Source organism: Echinops telfairi, unplaced genomic scaffold (assembly GCF_000313985.2).
Source record: "Echinops telfairi isolate 266 unplaced genomic scaffold, ASM31398v2 ScPeMD7_7424;HRSCAF=8462, whole genome shotgun sequence".
Classification (NCBI taxonomy): domain Eukaryota; kingdom Metazoa; phylum Chordata; class Mammalia; order Afrosoricida; family Tenrecidae; genus Echinops; species Echinops telfairi.
In genome coordinates, this window is record NW_022111324.1 from 58,547,041 (window position 1) to 58,573,160 (window position 26,120).

At 42.6% G+C, this 26,120-nt stretch overlaps 1 protein-coding gene across 1 annotated transcript in view; it reads right to left on the reverse strand.

The window, feature by feature from the left end:
• Positions 1–25,489, reverse strand: part of LPGAT1 (lysophosphatidylglycerol acyltransferase 1) — a 107,949-nt gene extending 82,460 nt beyond the window's left edge. The window contains exon 1 of the mRNA XM_004699868.2: positions 25,207–25,489. Within this exon, the coding sequence (XP_004699925.2) occupies positions 25,207–25,489 (283 nt within the window). The remainder of the gene's footprint in view (positions 1–25,206) is intronic.
• Between the last annotated feature and the right edge of the window lie 631 nt (positions 25,490–26,120).

A 26,120-nucleotide genomic window follows, 5' to 3' on the forward strand; every position in this document is an offset into this window, starting at 1 on the left:
TGAAGACAAATGGGTGCATAAGCAAATGTGGTGAAGAAAGCTGATGGTGCCTGGCTATCAAAAGATATAGTGTCTGGGGTCTTAAAGGCTTGAAGATAAATAAGCGGACATCTAGCTGAGAAGCAACAAAGCCCACATGGAAGAAGCACACCAGCCTGTGTGATAACAAGGTGTTGATGGGATCAGGTATCAGGCATTAAAGAACAAAAAATCATATCATTGTGAATGAGGGGAAGTGTGGAGTGGGGACCCAAAGCCCATCGGTAGGCAACTGGACATCCCCTTACAGAAGGGTCTGGGGAGGAGGCATGTCAGCCAGGGTGCAGTATAGCACCGGTGAAACATACAACTTTCCTCTAGTTCTTTAATGCTTCCTGCCACCCAATATCATGATCCCAATTCTACCTTCTGGCTAGACCAGAGGATGTACACTGGTACTGATAAGAGCTGGAAACACAGGGAATCCAGGACAGATAAACCCCTCAGGGCCAATACCGAGAGTAGTTATACCAGGAGGATAAGGGGAAGGTGGGGGGAGAAAGGGGGAACTGATCACAATGATCTACATATAACCCCCCTCTCAAGAGGACAGGACACCAGAAAAGTGGGTGAAGGGAAACATCGGTCAGTATAAGATACAAAAAAATACATATATAAATTATCAAGGGTTCCTGAGGGAGAGAGGGTAGGGGAGGTGGGGAAAATGACCTGATACCCAGGGCTCAAGTAGAAAGAAAATGTTTTGAAAATGATGATGGCAACAAATGCACAAATGTGCTTGACACAATGGATGGACATATGGATTGTGATAAGAGCTGTACAATTCCCCAATAAAATGATTTATAAAAAGAGAGAATGAACGAGCGAAAGAAAGACGAGACCAACAATGGAGCAAGATTCTTGAACAACCAGAGGGACATACATTTCTACTTTGTAACAGGAAGAGGGAAGGAAAGGCGTCAGTGACTCCACAGGGAGACATGCTGACTTGGCCTCAGCTGAACCTCCACAGGGTTTTCCTTATGGAAGCAGGTCACCAGGTGTGCTTCTTCCGAGGTGCCTTGCAGTAGGTTCAAATCACTGACTCCTTATAATTGGAATGCAAACCGTTGGTGACACCTCTGGCCAGTGTGGTCAAGCAGTCAGAGCATCAGAATCCTGAACGTTTTCAAATCACCAGCAAGCCAGCAGATAAAGGCAATGGCACCATGTGGGAGAGAAGAGAGGGATGAGGGACTGTGGGGATGAGGGGCAGTAGGTTGTCTGTTACGTTTGTTTCCTGGTTTGGTTTTAAGGTGACGGTCATTAATATCTTTATATCCTGAAAGGTAAGAGCAAAATTAAATTAGAAAGAGACGTTTGGTGAAACAGATAAGGAAGAAGGGCTGCTAGCTTTGGCTATGAATGAGGGAGTGAGAGGCGGGGAGAAGGGGGAGAGTCTGCCCAGCACAGTCCCAGGGCACCCATCAAGCCCACGGCAATGAGCGCAACGAGAAGGGTGAAATCTGAAATCTGACGTGCAGCTGCTCTAGCCCAGGGGTGAGCACACTGCGGCTAGAGAGCCATATGCAGCTTTTTCAGCATGTACATGTGGCTCGGAAGTAAAACTGAAAATGAAAATTAAAGTATCATAGTTTCATTTATAGAAATTTTAAAGGCTATTATTCAGATCGTGATTTCATTGGTGTGTAAAAATATATCTATGACTCTTGAATAATCTTTAAATTGTTGTAAGGGACAATAATTCCATCTCAAAAATGTGCTGATCCCAGAGTTAGACAATGGTGGGGACAGCCTGTAAGATGAGAGCAGAGAGTGATCACTCATACAGCCAATTGCCTGGGAGGTCTTAAGAAAAGAAATTCCTAATTAGTAATAATAAAGTCTATGGTTTGAGGTTTGGCCACATCCCCAAACTTTCAAATCTAGGAAAACAACAGAAAGCCCTAAGAACATCATCAAAAGAGAAAATAGTTAATTGTACTATATATTAGTAAAACTTTTTTATTGTGAAGTATCTTCAGTCTCTCAATTTCTATAACAGTCCTATACAGAATTCCAACCAAAAACCAAACTCACTGCCATCTAGTCTCTGCTAACTCATAGCAACCCCCTGTGGGTTTCTGAGACTGTAATGGTTTACAGGAGTAGAAAGCCCACTCTTTTTCCCGCAGAGCTGCATGTGGTTTTGAACTGCCAACCATGCAGATCACAGCCCAACTCATAACCACTACACCACCAGAGTACCCTATACAGAATACACAACAGGTATTGGTTCTATTTTAGAGTTAAAGGATCAGAGGAGATGTTAGTACAAGGCAATTAAGAATCACCTGCATGGATTCAGAAGAAAACATGGAACAAGGGTTATCATTACTGATAACAGGTATTGGTTCTATTTTAGAGTTAAAGGATCAGAGGAGATGTCAGTACAAGGCAATTAAGTATCACCTGCATGGATTCAGAAGAAAACATGGAACAAGGGTTATCGTTGCTGACGTCAGATGGATCTTAGATGAAAGCAAAAAATACAAGAAAGATGTTAACCTATACTCAATGACAATGCAAAGGCATTTGATCATGGGAATCGTAGCAAATTATGGGACACATTGCAAAGAATGGGAATTCCAGACACTTAATCGTGCCCATGTGGAACTGAGCCAAGAGGCAATCATTCCAACAGAACAAGGGAATGCTGACTGCAAGGTTTGCAATCAGGAAAGGTATGCATCAGGGCTGCATCCTCCACTGTACTTATTCAATCTGAGTGCTGAGCAGATGGGAAAAAAAACTAAACTATAAGAAGAAGAAACCCAAATCCATTCCAATCTCATTTCCTTTCCCACCCCAATAAAGCTGTTCTTTCCAACAGCTAGAAGAGAGAACTCCCCTGTCAACAGCGCTCCAACACTCAGTAGCATTCAGCAGGCCCCTGCCTTGAAGCATCACTGCTGACTCTGTCACACCACCCTCTTCGTGGGGGTAGGCTTTCCTTCGCCTTCTCCAGCTGCTCTTGGTGAGTCCCCTCCATCTTCCTTTCCCCAACCTAAAATGCCCTTCCCTCAAGGATTGATGCTGGACCAACCTGTCTTCTCACTCTGTCTCCCCAGGGGACCACAGTCACCCTCCATGGCTTTAAAGAGCTTTGATAATTTCCAAGTTCAGATCTTCCAAGTTCAGGCTTCCCTCTGAGGGACTGACTGTGTCTCTATCCATCCATCAATTTCACAGCTCCACTTGGATTTTTGACATGCTCTAAGGTTTTATCTTTCCTCTCAATGGTGCTCCTTTTCTCTGGCTTCCCCATTCACCCAGCTGCTCACATAGAAGTCACAGCCAATCCTCTCAGCTGCCCTTTCCCGCACCTTCCATAGGCAAGCCCTCAGTTCATCTAGACAATTGACCTCCTGAGTAACTCTCCAACCTGTCCAGTCTATATATTGTCTCCACTATCACCCCCAACAATCATCAACTGTCATCTTCAAATGAATATGGTTGAGACTCTGAGGGTCTCCCTCCCCACACTCTTACTTTTTTCCTAATCTAGTTCCATAAAACAGTCCAGAGTGTAAAATTACAAATGTGAATCTAATCTCATCATTCCCTTACTTTAAAAAATTAATATGCTGTTTCTTCTTAGGATAAATTTATCTGTAATGTGCACTACAAGATCTCAAAGGATTGGACCTTTGCCCCTTACTCACTCCATGATGTAGCCAATCCGGCCTTCTCTTTGACCCTCAAACTGTTTTCTGCCTTGTGTATGTTGCTCCTCCCCTGGCTTCACTTGACCAATCCCATTTACTCCTCAGTTCAGGCTCAACATTCCTTTCTCAAGAAGGCCATTCTTCCAGGATACTTCTGGTCTCCAGATTAAGGCCTCTATTACATACTTAGAGAAGCATAATCAGAATGCTCCTAAGTCAGTTTATTGTGCCAACCTGGCCGATAAACATATGTGGGGTTAATTGAAGGGCAGAGGGACAAATGGCTCAGTGAGCCTCGCCTTTCTAGTTCTCGGGTCAATTGCTTTGTGATGGTCACACCAGGGTGCAGATGCCTTAGCAGTTCCCTGCTTCATCTGGCAAGGCTCACTTCCTGCAAGACATCCCGGAGGAGAAGCCACATGGACCTACCCCGATGCAGCCCTGGGTGCTGGAGCAGCCTTATGGAGACCCTGCCAGCACTGAGATACTTACACGTTCACTGACTCGGCTTTCCTCCTGCAGTTGGCATCATTGTGTGTGTTTTGTGAGATGGAGGAGGACTTTGTGGATTGGTGTCAGACATATGGGTTAATGGGATAATGTTGGACTTGTGGGCTTGGGCAGCACTGGGTTGGGATGTTTTCTTGATGTGCACTTACCCTTTATATAAAACTCTCTTATACATACGAGTTTCTGTGGATTTGTTTCGTTAAAATACCCAGACTAACACAGATCCCTAGAAGACAAGATCAAGACATTTCAACTTGCTCACTTTGGACATGTCATCAGGAAAGAAAGGCCGGCACTTGTTAAAACAGATGGTAACCCGAATGAGGAACATCCTTAGTGAAAGTGGACCGACACAATACCCTCAACAAGGAACTCAAGCATAGCTAAGAACATGGAGATGGCACAGGCCTGGAAATGCCTCACTCTGCTTTAAATAAGGTCACCAGGACTCAGCAGTGACTCAACGGTTGCTAACAACAATAACGCCTACTCTTGTTCTTGAGAGCACTTTTCACCATTGCAATCACATAGCTATCTATGTGACTTGTTGCATGTCTTGGCTCTCAGACTAAAAATGTAAGCTTCCTGAGAATTAGGTCCACCTCATTCTACTTGCCACTGCACACTCAGCCACCAACACAATGGCTGGCACAAAACAGAAACTCAAACATTTACTATTAGAACAATGACTGAATTAACTATGAGACATTTAAACATAAATGCTTTTAAGCATTTCAGAATTTACAAGCAGGAAGTTTAATTGGTTAATATTTTATTTAACCCACCACTGCTGGTGAGTATATTTTAAAGGGTGGGGTGGGGAGGAATAACAACAGGTGTTGGTGGGAATATGGAGAAATTGAAACCCTCATATGTATTGCTAGTAGGAATGTAAAAATGGTGCAGCTGCTATGGAAAGGAATTTGGCAGTCCCTCAAAACGTTAAACAGAGATATCAAATGATCCAGCAATTCCACTCCTAGGTGTATACCAAGGAGCAATTAAAATCTCTCCACACAAAAATATGTATGTGACTGTTCAGAGCCACATCATTCCTAAAATCCCAAAAGCAGAAATCCAAATACCCATCAGCTAATGAAGAGGTAAGCAAAATGGTCTAGCCATAAAATGGGCAGCCATAAAAAAGAATGACGTGCTGATATGTACAGCATGAATGAAACTTGAAAACACTATCCTGGGTCAAAGAAGTCAGACACAGAATGCCACATCGTCAGTGGTTCCAATGATATGAAACCTACAAAATAGAGATCTTTAGAGATACAACATACATAATTGGTTGCCAAGGCCTCAGGGGAGGGGGAGTCTCAGTGATCCCTCCTTTGTTTTTGTAAGATGGAAATGTTCTGGAATTTGATAGTGGTGATAGTTCTACAACCTTGTGACTACACAAAAGGTCGTTTAATTGTACAAGTTAATATGATGAATCTTATTATGGTATGTGAATTATACTTTGATTTAAAATAAATATAAACTTAATTCTAAAGCTACAATGAACACACCTTAGTCTTTTCATTGTTCAAAAATACCTTCGTGTATTTCAATTCACCAGATATTTTGCCTTCCAGCATCAAATAGTATAAATCAAATAGTATAAAATATGACTCACATAGTCATGATTCCTAATTTTTTTATGGCTTACTAAGACAAAAATTAGGCTTGGAAATGGTGTTTTGCTAGTAAAATTGATCAGATATACTTTAATGGTAAAAGTGTAGCCTCATGACTAAAATGTATATGTGTTTTTACAATACTTTATTTTTAATGTTCCATATAATTTAAAGTAAGATACAGAAATCAATTAGCCTTACTTTGTCTTTCATAGTCTAAAAATATGAAATAGCAGAGAAATAATCTATATTTTTATATTATATTTAAAAGTGGACATCAGATAATTTACTAACAATTTAGAATCTCTCTATTGTACTGTTAGTAGAATATCTGATTCCTACTGATGCACTCATAAGTACATATGCAGCAAGAAACATTTCACCATGTTAGTAAAAGGTCCAAGAAACCTGAACAACTCTGACCACAGTTCTTACTAGCAGCACTTCCACTTTCAGTTTCTATCACACACCTCTGCGTCATGTAATCAGCAGTTGAGGTCTCTAGCTACCTTTCAGTTCTTAAAGGTAGAGTTCATTAGTTTATAAAAACTAAGAACTAAGCTGCTAACTGAAAAGTCTGCTGGTGGAGGCCACTGGCCAGAGACTTCCTAAGAGGAATATGTGCCTTCTGCTTCCATTAAGATTTCAGCTTTATAACCCACAGGGCAGTTCTACTCAGTCCTGCAAGGTTGCTATGAGTCAGAATTGCCTAGATGGCTGTAGGTTTGCCTTTACTGCATATAAAGGAGTATCTTCCTGATGGTACAGTGGTTGAGCAATTGGCTGTTAACCAAAAGGTTCTCTGCTTGAACAAGCCAGAGATTCTGTGGGAGGAAAATGTGGCAGCCTTATAAACTGGGGACAGTTCTACTCTGTCCTGCAATGTTGCTGTGAGTCAGAATTGACTCAAAAGTACTGGGCTATTAATGAGTAAAAATAGAATACATTTGAAGGACTAGGAATTACAATTCGATTTTTGTTTTTTATGAATATCATTCAGAAGGCTATGGTGTGTAGGCAGGTAATACAAAAGGGTAAAGCAGGCCCAAAGGAGGCCATGTTCTCTGAACATACAAGTCTAAACCTGGATCTGCCGTTTCTCAAGAATTGGAAATCTTGTTGTTTTTCTCCCCATGTTCTGTGAAATCTCATGGATTTTGAAATGTTGGCAACTAACTTTTTGAAAAACTAAATACAGTAGAATGGAGGCCAGCTAAAATTAATCAGCTCCTGAATATAGCCACTTCACTTTGCAAATTCTGGAGAGAAACTCTTGAAACATAGGCTATAATAATAATAATAATAATAATAATAATAATAAAACAAAGGCTAAATATTCAGGAAGCCCCGATTTCAGCTGAGGAATAGGAATCACAGAAACCCAGTTTGGGACAGTGTTTATCAATGTTTGGGGGTCCTGATCCTCAAGTGTTCAGGTCCACTGACCAGACGCAGCAGCACCATCCCAGCTCAGACATATTCCTCTATTGACATCTCACATTTTCCACTCCTCCTGGTGGCCTTTTCTTACTGTGGCTAAGTGGCAGTGGAGTGAATGTCTTCACTCCTCTCCAGAATTCCAAAGAAGAGCCCTGTGCTGCTCACTACAAGGACAGCAGCTGAACCACCAGTCCCTCCTCCGGTGAAAGACAGGGCTTTCTGCTCCATAAAGGGTACGGCCTCAGAAACCCACAGGGGCAGTTCTGCCGTCTTACAGGCTCACTGTGAGTCAGAATTGACTGGGTGGGGGCAATGACTTTGGTTTGGTCTGGTAATTCAAGAACCGAGATGGTCTGGGAACCAGTAGGTGAAAAAAATACAAACATTGTTTGGAGGCGACATCTTGCTTTTGGACAGACATCAAAAAAGTTAATAGGATGATGACATTGGTTTCCACCTGGAGCACAGAAGAATGGAGACAGACCTTCTGAATTTCATGAGAGTAATAAAGCTCTTGTTGATTCAGTGTCGTGCTCTCTAGTATGAACATGGTAGGATTACAAAGGTGACCACTCCTGGAGAGCATAAAGCAACCCAGAGAAAGGGAGGGAAAAAACACAAAACAACAAAATTGTTTTTAACATTTTGTTGTTACTACTGAGTACAAGAACCTTTCTAGCAAACCTGTGAGGAAAAGAAATCTCTCAGAACCCCAAAACATATGAGAACAGGGCTGAGATCAAACGAGTCTAGTAGCACAGTCTGTTGGTGGTAAGGAGCAGAGAGTCGGAAGTTGCGGCAGATGGCAGGCCCAGAACCAAACCCAAATCAAACCTACTGCCACCGAGCCAATTTTGACTCACAGCAACCCTACGGAGGGTTTCCATGACTGTGAGTCGTTACCGAAGCAGACAGCCTCATCTTTCTCCAGTAGAACAGTTGGTGGGCCTGAACCACTGACCTTGAGGTTAGCAGCCCAACACTTAACTCACAGCACCACCAGAGCCCAGAAAGCAACAAGAGAGATATACTTCCTTAAGGAGTCAGACTGAAGCCACAATAGAGGGCCCTGGAAATTCTAAATTGGCCACAAAGGGCCTCTTAGACTCAGTTGGTGTGGAGAGGCAGAATACTCGTGACAAACCTGAGAAAGACATACATAAAAAAGAATCTCTAGGGCAGACATCTACATAGTGACCCTGAACCCACCCACAAGTCTCACAGGCGATTCAGGAAAAATTAAAAATGGAATCCATTAAATTATAAGGAATAAAAAGGAAATCGGCACAGAGTTGACAGACCTAGAAGAATTAGTCCAAAAGTATTGCTAAAGAAGCAAAGACACCTTTATGAAACAACAACAAAAACAGTGCAATGTGAAGCTATGGTCTTTCTACATATCCTGTATCTAGGTCAACACACTTCTAGGTCAAGATGGTGTTCCCATCTTGCTGATCCTCCCCTGAAGAATTCTGCAATCGTCTATTTCCATCATGCCACAATGACAATTTGGGCAACCTCAAGGGATGTGTTCTTTTTAAGTGTTCTTTGAGTTTGGGAACAAAAAGTCGTCTGATGAGTTCAGATTAGAGCTATAAGGTGAGTGGGGTAAGGTTTCTCAATGAGCCTCTTAATGGACAGCCCTCACTACCGTAGGAGAAGGAGCAGGTGCCCTGGGAGAGGAAAAAAATTCCTCGGCACAGTATTCCTAGTGGTTTACTTTTATTTTTTATTTCATAATTAGTATTTTATTTATTGTTTTGAGGATCAGTCCAGAGCCATTAAGAACAATTTGTATAAAAATTTTTTTTCAAAATCATTTCATTGGGAGCTAATACAGACTTCATATCATTCCATATTTCAGTCACATCAATCAGCATTTTTTGCTACCACCTCAGTTTCAAAACATTCTCTTCCTTCTTGAACTCCTTACTCTTTGCCCTCTGTACCCTCAAGGATACCTTATTCTACTTGCTGTCTCTACAAGTTCATCAATCTTGGGTTTTATATATGAAAACCAGAAAAACATATTACCCAAAATTCAAAAGGATTGTCGCCAATGCCAAAATACATCTGAGATAAACCCCAATATTGAGAAAACAAAAACACAGAAAATGTTGAAATCCAGATCAGGCCTAATGTGCATCAAAAGGGGAGATCAACTGACAAGGCTTTAACTGTTCAGGTCAGGTTTATTATTTTGATCTCCTATAGTCATCTCTCCAGTGCACTCCTGTTTGGTAACTGCTTTCTTCTCGTCCCTCTATTATGGATAGAGGGATGTACACAATTCTTAATGTACAAATTGAAAATATCTAAAAACCATGTTGTTCCAATTCCTTTCTAAATTCCAGGCTTTCCTGCTTTAAATTTGGAAGCAACTTTTCCATATGAGGATATAAGTGCCAGTAACTTCAACTACTAGTAAGCAGTTACACTATATACCAAAACCACACTTCCTGCCATCAACTCCATTCAGAGTGCCCCACAGGACAGGTAGAACTGCCCCCGGGAGTTCCAAGACTGAAACTCTTCAAGTCTGCAAGGGAGGAGACAGCCCCACCTCTCTCCTGAGGAGCGACTGGCTGGTGGTTACCAACTGTGACCTTGTGGTTTGCAGCCCGCCATGCCACCCACACCTTCACCAGGACTCAGAGCGACATCCTAAGTCCCACTGACTCACAATTTAATATCATACATGCTATACTCAATTTCCAACTTTTCACAGCATGCAGCAAAATCATAGGCGAACTGGGCTATCCCAACCAAAGATGATAGAGAATGCACACGGTTCTGACAGGGAGAACACGGTGAGGGAAGGTTTTACGGAAACTAGAATACAAACGTTCAGGTCATACACACGCATGACTCTGACTCTAAATTGCTTTGTCTTATGGGACAGAAAAACTGCCCCAAGACCCAGGATGGCCATAGCCTCCCACAAGTCAATATCCGACTACTGGTTGTCATAAAAATAAATAAATAAAAGCAAGCAAATTATTTCACCTATTAAAAAAAGCATTTACACTTAAGAAATGAGATGAAGTGGGGCTTCTACTTTCTTTTAAAAATGTTGCTAGAATTCACACAAACTTGGATTTACAAAATAGTGGCTAAAGCTATTCTGGATTGCACACGAAGGGCGATAAAGGGCCCACTGATCTGAAATGGCGGACAAAGCATTTCTCTCCTGCTTCATTAGAGGTGGGATTCGTCTCATTTTTTGTTTCTCCATTTTTGGCAGGTAAATCCTCTTCAGTTTTTAGCTGGTCACTTCAGCCTGTTTCCCCTTTGCTCCTCTTCTCCTTTTTGTTTGCACTTTTTTCTCTGAAGATTTATCCTTTCCTGCAGTTTTTGGACTTCTTTTCCACTTCTGCAGGAGCAGAGTTAGCTGACAACATTGCCCATCTTCTCTTGGGCTCCCTCTTCTGCAGTGCCCCTTTGGCTAAGTTGACCTACCTTGTGTGGGACGGCAGCAGGCTGAGAGCCTTCATGAAGCTGGGTTGCCTAGCCACTGCCCCTCTGTCCACTGCCCAGTGTGCTGGGACCTAAGGAGGCGCAATGGGAGAAGCCAGTTTTCCATTTTCTTAAGACTATTGTTTCATAATAAATTCTCATCAAGATTATCCCTTGGGAATTGCAAAAAACAGTCATCATAACTATCAGGACCAGTGGTGTGAGTGGCGAAACAAGGAGGGTAGAGGGAGAGTGGGTAGGAAAGAAGGAACGGATTGCAAGGAACTATATGTGACCTCCTCCCTGGGGGACAGACAACAGAAAAGTGGGTGAAGGGAGACGTCGGACAGGGCAAGATATGACAAAATAACAATTTATAAACTATCAAGGGCTCATGAGGGAGGGGGAGCGGGGAGGGGGAGCGGGGAGGGGGGGGGGAAGAGGACCTAATGCTGGGGGTTTAAGTGGAGAGAAAATGTTTTGACAATGATAAGGGCAATGAATGTACAAATGCGCTTTACATAATTGATGTGTGTATGGATTGTGATAAGAGTTGTATGAGCCCCTAATAAAATGATTTAAATTAAAAAAAAAGCTGACTTCTCTGCTTCAAATTTCACCTGGACCAAAGTATCCCCTTGGAATGGTCTTTGCTCTCTGAATTATATTGGTTAATTCAAGATTCATCTCCAGTTACGATTTGTTCCATATAATTATCTTCATTACCTTCACTCTTGTTTGTGGGTTTTAAAGAAATCATTTTACTGGGGGCTCTTACAACTCTTGTTACAAACCATGCATCAATTATATCCGACATATTTGTATATGTATATTCCATCGTTCTTTTCTAGATATTTACTTTCCATTGAGCCCTTGGGATCAGCTCCTCTTTTTGCCCTCCCTCCTCTCCCCACCCCCCACCTCCGCCAAACCCTCATGGCCCCTTCACAGTTTGTAGATTGTTAATTATTTTCAAATCTCACACCGACTGCTGTCTCCTTTCCCTCTGGTTTCTGTTGTTCTTCCCCCTGGATGGAGGTGTGTGGTTATGTGCCATTCACTGAGATCAGTGGCCCCCTCCCTCCTTGCCTCTCCCCTCTACCCTTTTGGTATCTCTATTCCCATTCTTGCTCCTGGGTTCCATGTGTTGAGTTTTATCTCTTGCCTGTACCTATGTACATGCTCCCGTCTAGTCTAGATTGGAAGGCAGCACTGAGGTCATGATAGCGGAGGGTGGGGAGGCCTCCAGGGATCAGAGGTATATTGCGTGACCCATTAGTGCTCTACTGCACCCTGATTGACTCATCCCCTCCCCGCGACCCCTCTGTGGGGGGATGTTCCATTGTCCACAGATGGGCTTTAGGTTTCCGCTCCAACCCCCCTCCATTCTCAACAATGCATTTTTGTTTGTTTACTGTTTGTTGTGAAACTTCTGATGCCCGTTGCCCGGTCTCAATGACACCTCATGATTGCACCAGTTGGTGTGCTTCTTCCATGTGGGCTGGTTGCTTCACTGTTGGATGGCTGCTTGCTTAACTTCAACTTAACTTAACTTGCTTAACTGGCTGCTTAAGACCCCAGACACTATATCTTTTAATAGCCAGGCACCATCCTCTGTTTTCACCACATCTGCTTATACAACCATTTTGTCTTCAGCGATCGTGTAGGTGGGCGGTAGGGTGGGTGTGAGCATCACAGAATAGTAAACGGTGTCATGGACAGGGGAACAACTAGGGAAGCAGAACCAGCATCTAGGAGAAGGCAGAGAGCCTGTGAGTACTAGAGCAACACCAAGCTCGTGGAGAGGAAGCACTAAGAGGTGGAAGAAGGGGAAAGTGATGGCGGGGCAGGAGGAGGCAAAAGGAAACAGAGGCAAGCTCTAGGAAGCAAAGGCATAGGTAGGGAGATTAACAGAGGTGTGCACTTACGCAAATACATTAATCCATAATAACATGGTATGGCCTAAGTACATATATTTATAAAGCAATACACTGAAGCTACAGATGGGCCTTGGGCCTCGGCTCTTACCTTCCCTCAATACAATCTTGCTTAAAAGACTAAATTGAAAGGTTAGCTCTTTGAGCTAGCTCATCTTCATGCAAGACTTTTGGAAAGCAGTGAGCTAAAAACTAACTGAGGCCAAAATGTTGGATTAAAATGGAAAATGCCAAACCATGTGAAGTCCTCACTTCAGTAGCTATCACAGCAGTGGTGATTCTAGTCTTCTTCTACCACCAGTCTTTGTTCATCTCTGAGATCTTCTTAACTTTCCTTAAAATGTTTGGTCCATCTGAAATCTGTTGTGGGGCAGCATTCCTATAAATTTGTGGCAAATCTTTGATGATTTGTGAAAATGTTCACTTCAATTTTGTTAAACACGTACCCTGACCTCAAAATCTTTTTTCCGCATAGTGAGAAATGGTACCCTAATAAGATTAATAAGACAGGTACATTATTGAGAGAACTTGTCTTTAGCCTTCTCGGAACACAGACATGTTAAACATGTTTTGTTTGGAATAAACCTGTGTATGTATGAACTGAGACCATGGTAACAATACTTTTTACTTACCCTCACATACTATGAGAAAACAGTAGAAAATTAGCAGTATAATGGACCAACTACCAAAAATCATTAACTAGAAAACCATTATGATGAAAAAGATTAAAACTGGAACCAAATACTCCTCCTTGAATTTAAGAAAAATCACCATTATAAAGACCAAATCAGGACAACAAGAACTCACAGAAGAAAAATAGGAACAACAACAGAAGGGTGACCAGCAGAACTCAGGAGTAAAACCCAAAACTGTCACAGAAAGATGGAAAAAACTGAAAGAGGCGAAGAGACATGGTTGAAACAGCGAGAGACATGAGAGATAGAATGAACAAGTGAAAAGATACGTAGGTAAAATATGGTAGAGACGGGGAGACGATTATAGAGATTTGCAAAAGCTAAAAGCAACACAGATACTTATACACAATCCTGCCATCACTGCAATCTACGAGTAGACAGGTAGATAGATATGTAGACGGAACAGACGTGAGAAGGAAAGCAAGAGTGTGTATTATGTATGTGTACGCAAAATAGAGCAGATTGTACAACTATATTTACCTTTACTACAAATACATTCTTAAGTATGAGCACACGGGCAAAATTATGAAAACGTCATGGATATAACCAAACACCTTTAGGGGATGAGTCATTAGGCCTGGAGGGACAGGACTAGTCATGGGGTACCAAAGTCTACAGGCATTCCATAGTTCACAAAGACAATGCAATGACCTACATCCTAACTTGATAAGTAGTGTGGTAGTTACATAATTTCATGTCAACTTCATAAAGAAGTGTAGGATGGAGTCTAGCCTATTAATCAGGTCACAGCCCGACCATGCCTCCTTATAGGTGTGGCCTTCTCATGAGGAGTCTGGGAACTTCTCTTTCTCCCTGGAGGTGGGCCACACTCTCTCTGCTTCACTTTCCTGTTGACAAGCCATGTGGAGCCACACTGAGACCTGGGCAAGGCATGCAGCGGAGACCTGCGCCAACCCTGTGGTACTCCCACCGTAATTGGATCCACAAGACTTTTCACCCACCCACCTGTGATCTTCCTGCATTATGCATCATTGCATGTGGCTGCATGAGTCTGAAGAGAGATTTATGGATTAATATTGGACTTATGGGCTAATATCAGACTTAAGGACTTGATCTGAACTGGGCTGGAATGTTTTCTTGATATACAATAACTCTCTGATATAAAGCTCTTTCTTCCACATATACGAGTATCTCTGGATTTGTTTCTCTCTGTCAACCCTGACTAACACAAGTAGAGACTGGGTCTTAAAAGTTTGTGAGCAGCCATCAAAGATGCAACTAGCCATATATATATATATACTTAAGTATAAGCCGAGTTTTTTCAGCACATTTTTAGTGCAGTTTTGTGGTAAAATTAGGTGCCTATGTGGATATTCGGGTCGGGTTATACTAGGTATTGGTCTCTCCCTGTCTGGGGGAAAAAGGCAGAGTGATGAAAATCAAGACACATGGAAACTTAGTCCTGTGGACCAAACGATCATGCAAACATCAGTCTCTTTGACCTTGAGAACAGAAAAACATAGATGGTGCCTGGCTACAACTACCAACGTTTTTTAAAGAATTCACATTAGAAGATCCTTGGTAGTTTAACGGAAAAATGTAGAACAAAACTCAAAATCATACAGAAGACTAGGCTTTTGGGTCAGAAACAGATGATGGCTCTTAGTCTGAACTTTCAGGTTAGGAAATGACCTCACCGTGATGGCTCAATTTTCAGTCCAACAGTAGCCAGGCATACAGGATGAACAATAACACTCATGGGGTATACACATGCTACACTAATCAACCATTTAAGAGCAATAGGGCCGCATTTATTCAAGGACAACATTCAGAAGGATTATGAAAGGAGGAGGGCAGACAGCAGGTACAAGGAAGAAGGGGGGTAAGTGATGGCACACTGAGGGGAGGGCAAGGAAAGAGATGAAAAAAATGTGTATGAATTGTTGGATATAAAACTGATGATCTATCTACTCAGTAACCTTTTGCCCAATTCACAATAAAACAGTTTAGCTACATAAAAAGATAATTATGGTGGAGAAAAAAAGGAAAGACAAAGTAGTATATATGAAAGACAGAAAATTAGATCCAACACACATGCAAATAGAATCCTCAATAGAGAAAACCAAAACAATGAAACAAACTAAAAAGACACAATTAAAGAAAACTTTACAAATGAAAGAATATTTGAATCTACATATTAAAAGGGCACACAATATGCCAGGGGAAAATAAGTCAATAGTGACATAGTCTAATAAATTTAATATATGCCAGATAAAGGATCCTATGAACAGAAAGGCAAAAAAGACATAGTAATAATAGGAAAAAAGATGTTTTTAAGCTGCAACATCAAAGCAAAAAGACATTGGCGCAATCCTGACAGACAACATGCTCAAGGCGAGAAAATATGAGCTAAGGGCTTTATGACCTGCTAAGCTGTCTTTCACGTACAAGGCAACAAAAAGAAGTTCTGAAGATGTTGTAAAGGGAACATTTGTATACTGTTCTTATAACTCTTCTTGAGAAAACTACTAGATGATGAGCTTCAGGCAGCCAAAGAAGGACTGGGGGAAACTTCCACAGAAGTTATTTGGGAGATCACTGCATATTTACATATTTAACTCAAGAATTAAGACTCAAACAGATGGAGGTAAGGGTGATAAACCAGAACATAATGTATTGCAAGACATGATATCATATGAGTGCAAGGAACAAAAATTGGAAGAAAGTGGGAGGCGTAATAAGCTTACCGATTACCTGGACGTAGCAGCTAGAAGTCAAATAGATAGCCATCAAGTTCAGAAATCAAGTAGTGGATATGTTCATGTAAACACGAGAAAAAGGGAACTAATAGCTATCTGTCAATAACGAACTAAGACTGTTAATATAACAAAATAAAAATCTGGTAAATAGAAAAACAACAATAACAATTAAAAGCACCCAGAAAACATAAGCTAAAATACAACAGTTAAGTGAAAATTAGTGGAAAAATAGAATTAAAAAATAATTTAATTTTCAAAAAAAATAAATAATTTAATTTTCTACAAGCTTTTTGATATATCACCAAATATAAATGAATTCAACTTTATTAAAAGGTTTTTTAAATGGGCTTATAAAGCAAAACTGAACTCCATGCTATATACTCAATATACACTCAAATCAGAGTAATTAAATATTTGTTTAAATAGGTAGATGGGTAGATAAACCCAAACTGCTGCCCACTGCTGTCCTGTTAATTCAGACTCACAGCAACCCACTAGGGCACAGTAGAACTGTCCCAGGGAGCTCCCATGGCTGTAAGGCTTTATTTCCATGCAAACAGCCAGCTTGCTCCTTATGGAGGGGTTGGTGGGCTTGAACTGCTGGCCCTTCAGTTAGCACTCAAGCACTTAACCACTGTGCCACCACCAAACAAATCAGACAAATGTCATTAAAAAGAAGGTAACAATTGTTTTAACCCAGAGCCTAATCCCAGAACCACTACCAAAAAGCCTAAACGCACTGCCATCAAGTCTAAATCGACTCACAGCAACCTTACAGGGCAGAGCAGAGCTGCCCCCTGTGGGTTTCCAAGACTATAAATCTTTCCAGGAAGAGAAAGTGTCATCTTGCTCCAGAGTAACTACTACAAGAACTATAAAATTTGCCTGTGCTTTCATAATAAGACATGTACATATGTGTGCATACATGAAAATATCTTATATACTTAAAAGTAACTACTTAAAAATAAATCACAAAATATCCTCCAAATACAATCAAACATCAAGTTTGCAGTACTACTAGACTGCTGAGTTTAAAGAACTTAGTAAAGTTTGTCTTTAGTGGTATGCTTTCCACATAAATACATAAATCAAAGCATTGTACTGAAATCTCCCACAGGTTTATGTCAATACCAGTCGTCCACCTAACAACAGTAATTCCTCGCTCGGAGAATAATCTACTGTCGAGCACTCAGAAACTAAAATCCTACTTGCAGAGTTTTTCTCTAATAAGAGCAGACTTAAGTAAGGAATGAGATTTTATCAGATATGCAGCATACTACAAATATTTCAATGGAAGCAACATGCTCCCCCCACCCCCACCCCTACTCCCAGATTCCTGTGGAAATCCAGAGCTCCGGAATTGCTTCCAGGGGTTAAAGAGTTGGAGCTTCAGAGAGCACTGTCATGTCCAGGAACAGAAGGGCAAATAGGTAACAAAAATTGACTCTTTATATACAAAAATAAGCTTGTGGCAACATCAATTCAGGTAAAGCTTAAGGGGAACAAACTGTCAAATCTCAGTGCTTCAGTTTCAACATCAATCAACACAAGGGAAGGGGGTGATACCAGTTATGGAAGCCTCCCTGCCATCGAGTCCATGCTGACTCAGAGTGACTGGACAGCACAGGGACTGCCTACCCTCATATACTGTAATTCTTTACAAAAGCAGAAAGCCCCATTTCCTCCTTTCTCCCCAGGTATGGAAGCAGCAGTCAGGAAATCAAACAACAGATTGCCTTGGGCAATTCTGCTGCACAAGATTCCTTTAAAGTGTTAAAAAGCAAAGAGGTCACTTTGAGGATTACAGTGCACCTAATCCATGTCATGGTATTTTCCAATCAACTTTTACACACATGAAAGTTGTACAATGACTACGGGAGATTGAAGAATCAGTGTATTTCAACCATGATGTTGTTGAAGAATACTGAATATACCATGAACTGCTAGATGCACGAAAAAATCTGTCTTGGAAGAAGTACAGCCAGAATGCTCCTTGGAAGTGAGCTTGGTGAGACTTTGCCTCACTTACTTTTAACATGTTATCAGATGGGATTAGTCACTGGAAAAAGACATTATGGTGATAAACTAGAAGGTCAAGGGGAAAGAGGAAGAGCTTCAAGGGATGGCTGCAACAACAGGACCAAACATAACAATCAATGACTGTGAGAAGGTTTTGGATCAGGCAATGACCCAAAGTAAAGGTGCAATGAATGAAGCACTTCTGAGGGCTGGGCTACTAAGGGCCAGGTGAGCAGTTTGAGACCACCACCAGCCGCTCCCAGGGAGACAGACCAGTTTTCTACTCCCATAAACAGTTACAGTCTCGGAAACTAAACCCAAATGTGCAGTTCTAGCCTGTCCTATAGGATTTGCTAAGCAAAAGAGCTTGGTGGCAAGTCCCTTCATATCCAGCCTCCTTCCAAGCAGACTGTGGTCCACAAGACCCTGGTTCTAAATAGATCTGGAGCTTCCATTGACAATGGGTATTTTTACACGGGACAGCACCGGAGACATGGTGTGGGATGTGCAACTGAGCTGACCCCACCACACTGAGACAATGGGTATTTTTAAACTATTGTGTATATTGAGATTTTAATGAACTGTATTTAGATGGAAAATAATGACTTGACTAAAAGATGTGAATGAAAAGCACACGGGAGCAAATGAAGGGGGAGAAAGCGAGTGGAGCACATCCTGGCCCACCAAGCCTTGAGGACAATATCCCCACTCAGAGCAGCCAATGCAGAGAGAAGACCAAATGGCCAGCCCCTCTATGAGACATGACATCCCTCACTGACCCATAGCCCTACAAGGGACAAACTGGAGACAAAGTGTGGGAATTGCGCCCAATCTGACCCCATCACACGGAGGCAAAACACTAAGGGTGTGCAACAAAACAGCAAGGGGAGCAGAACAAGGAAGTCCTGAGGGAGTACCAAAAATAGATTTTTGGGCCATGGCATGGCACCCCATCAGACTCCACTGGAAAACATTCCTAAAAGTCAACAAACAGACCTTGAACTATTTACAGGCTTTTCTCTCTTTTTTGTCATTGGTTTTCTGTTGTTGTTGTTTTCTTTTGTTGCTTTGTTTTGCTCTGTCTTGTTTTAGTGCCTATTATTATCTCTGCAGGTCTATCTAGATAAGATAGGCTGGATAAACATTCTGGAGGAGAAAATAACAAATAACGGGACTAACGGGACCAACGGTTGCAGGGGCGAACATGGGAGAGTGGAGGTGGGGGAAAGGAAGTGGTGTTAACAAACCCAGGGACAAGGGAACAACAAGTGATTCAAAATTAGTGGCGATGACGGTGTAAGAGGCCTGGTAGGGCTTGATCAAGGGCAATGTAACTGAGAGGAATTACTGAAACCCAAATGAAGGCTGAGCATGATAGTGGGACAAGAGGAAAGTAAAAGGAAATAGAGGAAAGAACTAGGAGGCAAAGGGTATTTATAGAGGTCTAAATACAGACATGTATATATGTAAATACATTTATATATAACAGTAGGGAAATAGATCTATGTGCACATATTTATAGGTTTAGTATTAAGGTAGCAGATGGACATTGGGCCTCCACTCAAGTACTCCCTCAATGCAAGAACACTTTGTTCTATTAAACTGGCACTCCATGATGCTCACTTTCCTGACACTATCACTGAAGACAAAATGGGTGCATAAACAAATGTGGTGAAGAAAGCTAAAGGTGCCTGGCTACCAAAAGATATAGCGTCAAGAAAAAAAAAAAAAGATATAGAATCTGGGGTCTTATAGACTTGAAGGTAAACAAGTGGCCATCTAGCTCAGAAGCAACAAAGCCCACATGGAAGAAGCACACCAGCCTGTGTGATCACGAGTTGTGGAAGGGATGAGATATCAGGCATCAAAGAACAAAAAAAATCCTATCATTGTGAACAAGCGGGAGTGCCCATCTGTATGCAACTGGACATCCCCTTACATAGGGTCATGGGGAGGAGACAAGCCAGTCAGGGTGCAGTGTAGCAACAATGAAACATACAACTTTCCTCTACATCTTAAATGATTCCTCCCCCCCACTACCATGATCCCAATTCTACCTTACAAATCCGGCTAGACTAGAGCATGTACACTGGTACAGACAGGAACTGGAAACACAGGGAATCCAGGACAGATGAACCCCTCAGAACCAGTGGTAGGAGTGGCAATACTGTGAAGGTAGAAGGAAGGTGGGGTAGAAAGGGGAACCGATTACAAAGATCTACATATAATCCTCTCCTTGGGGGATGGACAACAAAAAAGTCGGTAAAGGGAGATGTCGGACAATGTGAGACATGACAAAATAATAATAATTTATAAATTATTAAGGGTTCATGAGGGAGGGGGTAGGGAGGGAGGGGAATAAATGAGGAGCTGATACCAAGGACTCAAGTAGAAAGCCAATATTTTGAGAATGATGATGGCAACAAAGGTACAAATGTGCTTGACACAATGGATGGATGGATGGACTGTGATAAGAGTTGTACGAGGCCTCAATAAAATGATTAAAAAAGAAAAAAAATTAACAAAACCCATTTTATTTTTTAACAAAAATCTCTCTGAAATATACAATTCTTCATTTCATAGGAGAAAGGGATTTATCTCAAGATGTAAATGAAACCCATAGCAATGGATCATCACTTGAGCTACTGTCTTTCAGTGTGCTTTTGAAATATCGGGGCAAAGGAAGTACAAAGCCTCTCCTCCACATGAGATGTCTGCACAACACTTCACACGGTGTGAGGGCAACAATCATCCCTACTTCATCACCGGGGAGGGAGACTAGCAAAGCCCAATGCCCTCAGAGCTCCTTGAAGAACCAGAAAAAATGTTCTTTATATAAAATAAACTACATTTTTTCCCCATAAGGGAGAAAGCTATTCTTTTTTTTTTTTTGGCACATAAAAAAAATCTACTCTGTTTATTTCCTGGATCAGGTAGTGGTTGTGCTTTTCAAAATTTGTGAGAAAGCTATTCTCCACATGGATGGGCTCTGTGCAATAAAGAGAGGGCTTCCTACTCCCATAAAGAGTTAGTCTCAGAAAACTTAGAGGGGCAGTTCTACCCTGTCCTACAGTGTCACTATGAGTCCACATCGACTCGATGGCAGGGAGTTTGGTCCAACAGAACTTCCTGCTCTGATGGTAATGTTCTAAATCTGAGCTAATCCAATAGCCACTAGTGACTGAACACTTAAAATGTGGCTTATGCAAATAAGAAATTGAATTTCTATTTTTATTTAATCTTAATCGATTGAAATTGAAACAGACATATTTAGCGAGGGGCTACTATATGAGGCAGTGTAGGTTAGTCCTCAGCAAAGCTGAGTAGCTAACTAATCTTAGACTCAAAGTCACAATTTAAAAAAACTGACATTCTACATAATATTTCATATGCTATTGACTACTTAAATCTAAGGCTAACAAGAGTTGGTCAGAAGTGAGCTTTCAACAAAAGTTTTGGCAATTCCAACTTTAAAACATAAACATGCCACGTCCACTGAGCAGAATTCCTTTGGCAACGTTCACATTTCCACCTGTGAAACTTAGGCCCAGAGAAGAATGGGAAGAACCCACACAGAACTGGCCCATCCTCCTCTTGACACAAAGGGAAGAGATAAGACATGACATCAGTAAGAGGCTAATATAACCTTGGATTCTTTTTGGGTACTTCTATTCACTAACCGGCTTCTTTCAAAACAGCTTGGCTTCTAATAAAGTGCATTCCAGTATTTGTCTGATCTCTTAGACTGTGTTCGAGGATGCCCAGACCATGCCCAGACACACTAGAATTAAGCATCTCTCCAGGACAGCGGTTTTCAACCTGTGGGTTGTGATCCCTTTGGGGGCCGAACGACCCTTTCACAGGGGTCACCCGATTCCTAACAGTAGAAAAATTACAATGATGAAGTAACAACGAAAATAATTTTATGGTTGGGGTGGGGGGTCACCAACCACAACATGAGGAACTATATTAAAGAGTCGCGGCATTAGGAAAGTTGAGAACACTTCTCTAGGAGAAGATCATTTAAAGCATATACACTAAAATTCTACATCCACTCCTCACTTATCATGGTTAGATTCCAAAGACAAGGTCGCTATGTGAAAACTGACCTTATGTGAAATGGATGATAACCACATCCCTTCAACCCACCTCCACTTGCTACACTGCCTTCCCTTCAGGACAGCCGGGTTCTCACCACTGTCAGCAGGCTTACCCAGTCTTCCGAGGTAGGGTGGCCCAAGTGCTACCCTGCCCCTTTTCCCAGATCCCAACCCTCTCTTGCCCTCCCTTCAATTTTCCCAAAGGATGGTTCCAGCTAATCCCCTCAATGACCCCAAAATGCCCTTGGTGGCTTTTTCTGGGGTGAGGGCTCCCTGTCCGTAGTCAGGAGAGCCTGGGTTCTGTGGGGCAGAGGGTGAACTCTGCCTGCTGGGTCCAGGCCACCACCACCACAAGAATTCCCCAGCTCTTTATAGGCAGCCTGTCCCCTTTATTCAGTCCCTATGTCCCCATGAGAAACGATAATCAAGGGTTTCTTCTGAGGACATGATCTGGCCTGATCTCTGCCCTTGACCTTAAACTGCAGCTTCCACTGGTCACTCACCCACTGACCCCACTCCCACCCATACCTGTGCCTGCCCAGGAGGGGGCATCAAGGAAGCATTAGGGGCTGCCACAGTTAACAGTCAGCTGAGTACCCCACCTCAGAGCTAACAACCCTGACACCCTTCAGGATTAGGAGCTGGGGCCATATCCTGAGGTCTCACTTCCTCCTTGGCCAGGGCAAGACAGTGGCTGCTGCTGCCTCAGCCCCCTAGAACCAGCCAGTACCTACTAGGTGACATCCTATCTCTAGAGACCCCTTTCCTTTTTCCCAGCTTGCTCTGCCAAACAAGCCCGTACCCACCCCAGCATCAAAATCCTATGCAACATAATCTTTCTGCACGTACACAGAGTCTGCTGGTGACAGACCTCATCAGGGATTGTGATATTTGCTCCTGCCAGATATGTGTCATTAATGGGTGAAACAGCTGGAAAGTACGTTTTTTTTAATACTGTCATGAATGCAAAATGTTAAGATAGTTAGGTATTCAATAAGTGAGGATTCAGCGATATTTAAACGAGACAAGCAGATCCAACTGTCAAAATGCAGTAGCCTGAAGAAGAGCAGATGCTTCAGAAAGACTCAGATATGCAGACCATGCCAAGCACACTTTCAAGAAGGTGGCAGAAGAAACTGCACAATCCTGTAGTCAAGAAGGAAGAGACATCCCAAAAACAAATATACTGTAACCACTTGAGCCTCAAGGCGCACCAACCGCTGAATTCCTTAGGATGTCAATCAAGGTCAATGCCAAATTCCTATTCTTCACCTTCCCCTCATTGCTAACACTTAGAGAAGGCTGCACCACACACATCCGCAGAAACATTCTGGTAATTTAATTGCGTTAAAGTAGCATGAATTTCTAGAGCTATCCATATAAAGTCAATGAGTTGGTTTAAAACAAGCCAACTTAAATACGTATACTGTACAAAACCGATAGCCACTAGGGCTACAGGGTACATTCAGAGAACCTGAAGAAATATACGTATTTTTAAAAAGGCAATTACCAAGCAGAACAATTCTAAGACAGCTGTGCGGCTCAGGTAAGAATTCAGCCCAAGAGCCGCACTTCATCTTTTCCTCCACCGCTATCACTACCACTGCAGCCTGAAAAAAGGACGAGACGCTCACCTAATGCATCCAACCAGCACTGGGATTTTGACAAGACACACGACAAGGAAGAAATGCATGTAGTATCTCAAAGGCTTCAGCTCTAGTAGAATGATGAAAGGCAGGTGTCTGGGGAAGGTGAAAAGGCTTCCTCTGGAGCAACCAAGAGCACAGACATCATAGCAGGAGTCTGTCAGCCTCCATGGAAGCTGTGTGTTACCAGGCGTGTGTGTGTGTGTGTGTGTGTGTGTGTGTGTGTGTGTGTGTGTGTGTGTGTGTGTGTGTGTGTGTGTGTGTGTGTGTGTGTGTAAAATGTGCAGATACTGGCCTGGTGTGTGTGTGTGTGTAAAATGTGCAGATACTGGCCTGGGTAGGGAGTAAAGGAGAATTCTGAATGGGGCGCTGCCCTGCTATTCAATTCAGAGAGTGAATGCCCGCCTCCTCTTCCAGGCCATGAACTTCACCGGTCCTGCTAACCGCAGTATCTGCAGCATGCTCCCTGAAGAGCCCACCAGTTAGACAATTATGTGACAAAATTTCACCATATTGAAGTGATAAGTAATAGAAACCTCAAATTTTCCCCCATTATTCTAATTATCAGTGGCCCAAGGGAGGAAGTCAAGTAAATCTAATGCAAAATATAGAGTTTTCACAGCAAAGGTACAAGTTCTTGAAGCACATATAATGTTTAAAAGACCGAAAATAAACACTTCTCCCTAACTTCTACTATTACTCTTGTTTACCAAAAGCCAACTTAAAGAGCAGACATACACTTCTTAAGTGCCCCCCAAAGATATGAGTCTAAAACTGATACTTAGTTTTTATATTTCATATCCTAAGACAGATTGAAAATAAAATTTCAGCGAAGAAACCAACGTAACAGAAAAGGCCATTCTGGGGTTTGATGTATAGTGTCAATGTCACACCACAGCAGATTAAGTGAAGACGCCTATGAAAAGATCTTAGCCCAACTACAGCTCAGGATTTTTTTTCAGTTTCTAATATTTATAGGTTATACATATTCCTCTTCGTTTTTCTAAGTCCTCAAGTTCTAGGTATTTAATTCCAGTTTCTCTAGGTGTGCCTTTGCAGGACAGTTTCAATGAACAAATGTCAATCACGTTCAAAACACATTATTAATGGACTTGACTAAGATATTCACGAATTCCACTCGGAACCTATCATGCCTCCTAATAAAGGGGGATTGGGGTGCATAACTCAGTCGAATCGTTTCCTGTTCTTTTTCTCTTTTGTTTTCCAATAACAAAAGCATCGTGCTTCTGCAATCCAAGGTGCAAATATATGTAATCATGGCTCCTGACTTTAGCATAACATTGTACATTTTGACACACGCATCAAACAGAAGTGCTCCGATGCTTACCTGTATAGCCTGCATACCATCCCCAAGAAGCCACGATTCCTATGAGCCATTTATACATGATTCCTTCAATATACCAGAACAGCTTACTGTCCAGCACGCGAAGAGGCTGAAGTATAATCACATAGAAGACGTAGGATGGAAGAGCAAACACGTTGTTGGCGACCATAAAGGCAAATCTCATCAACGCTTTCACCAGAATCCAGCCCAACCACGGAGCGTCTTCCAAAGTCACAGCCATGCTCACACTGAAGTCCGTCTGGTCCTTCTGGGGTGAAAGGGACATTCATTGACAATGGAAAGCAGACTCACCCCATATTAGTAGCGCCCCCCACCCTGTCCCCGGGCACAGAAATAAAAGAAAAACGAGGTGTAGTGCCTCGGTGATCTCGCAGGGAAAGTCCCAAAGGGGGACAGAGAGCCAGAGAGGAGGAGCCGCACAAGGTCAAGGGAGCTAGCTGTGCACCGAGGCACCGGTATGTCATAACATATTTAGCAAATGATAATACAATTCCCACCGACTCATCGGTGCCCGGCCCCGCACCGCGCCTCACTGCCGTCTTCGGGGTGGGCTTGGGGGAAGCGAACAGACCCACCGGCTTCAGGCACCCTCGGGAGCGTCACCCCAGGGCCCGGGGAGCCAGGGCTGGAGCGGGACCGCGGCCGGCTTTGGCGGGCTCCTACGCGCCTGCACGCGGGTTCGTTCCTTCCCACGGGCCGAGGGCTGCGAGCCGAGCGCAACGGCTCGTTGGCGGCCAGGGGGGTTTTGTCTTCCTTTCGCAGGACGGGGAGAGGGGCCTACCCGCGAGAGACTGAAAGTGAGCGGGGAAGGGGAAGGCAGCGAGGGGAAAAAGAGGAAGGGCGGCGCAGGGGGAGGGGAGCGGAGCGCCGGCCCGGGGGCGAAGGGAAGGGCCGGG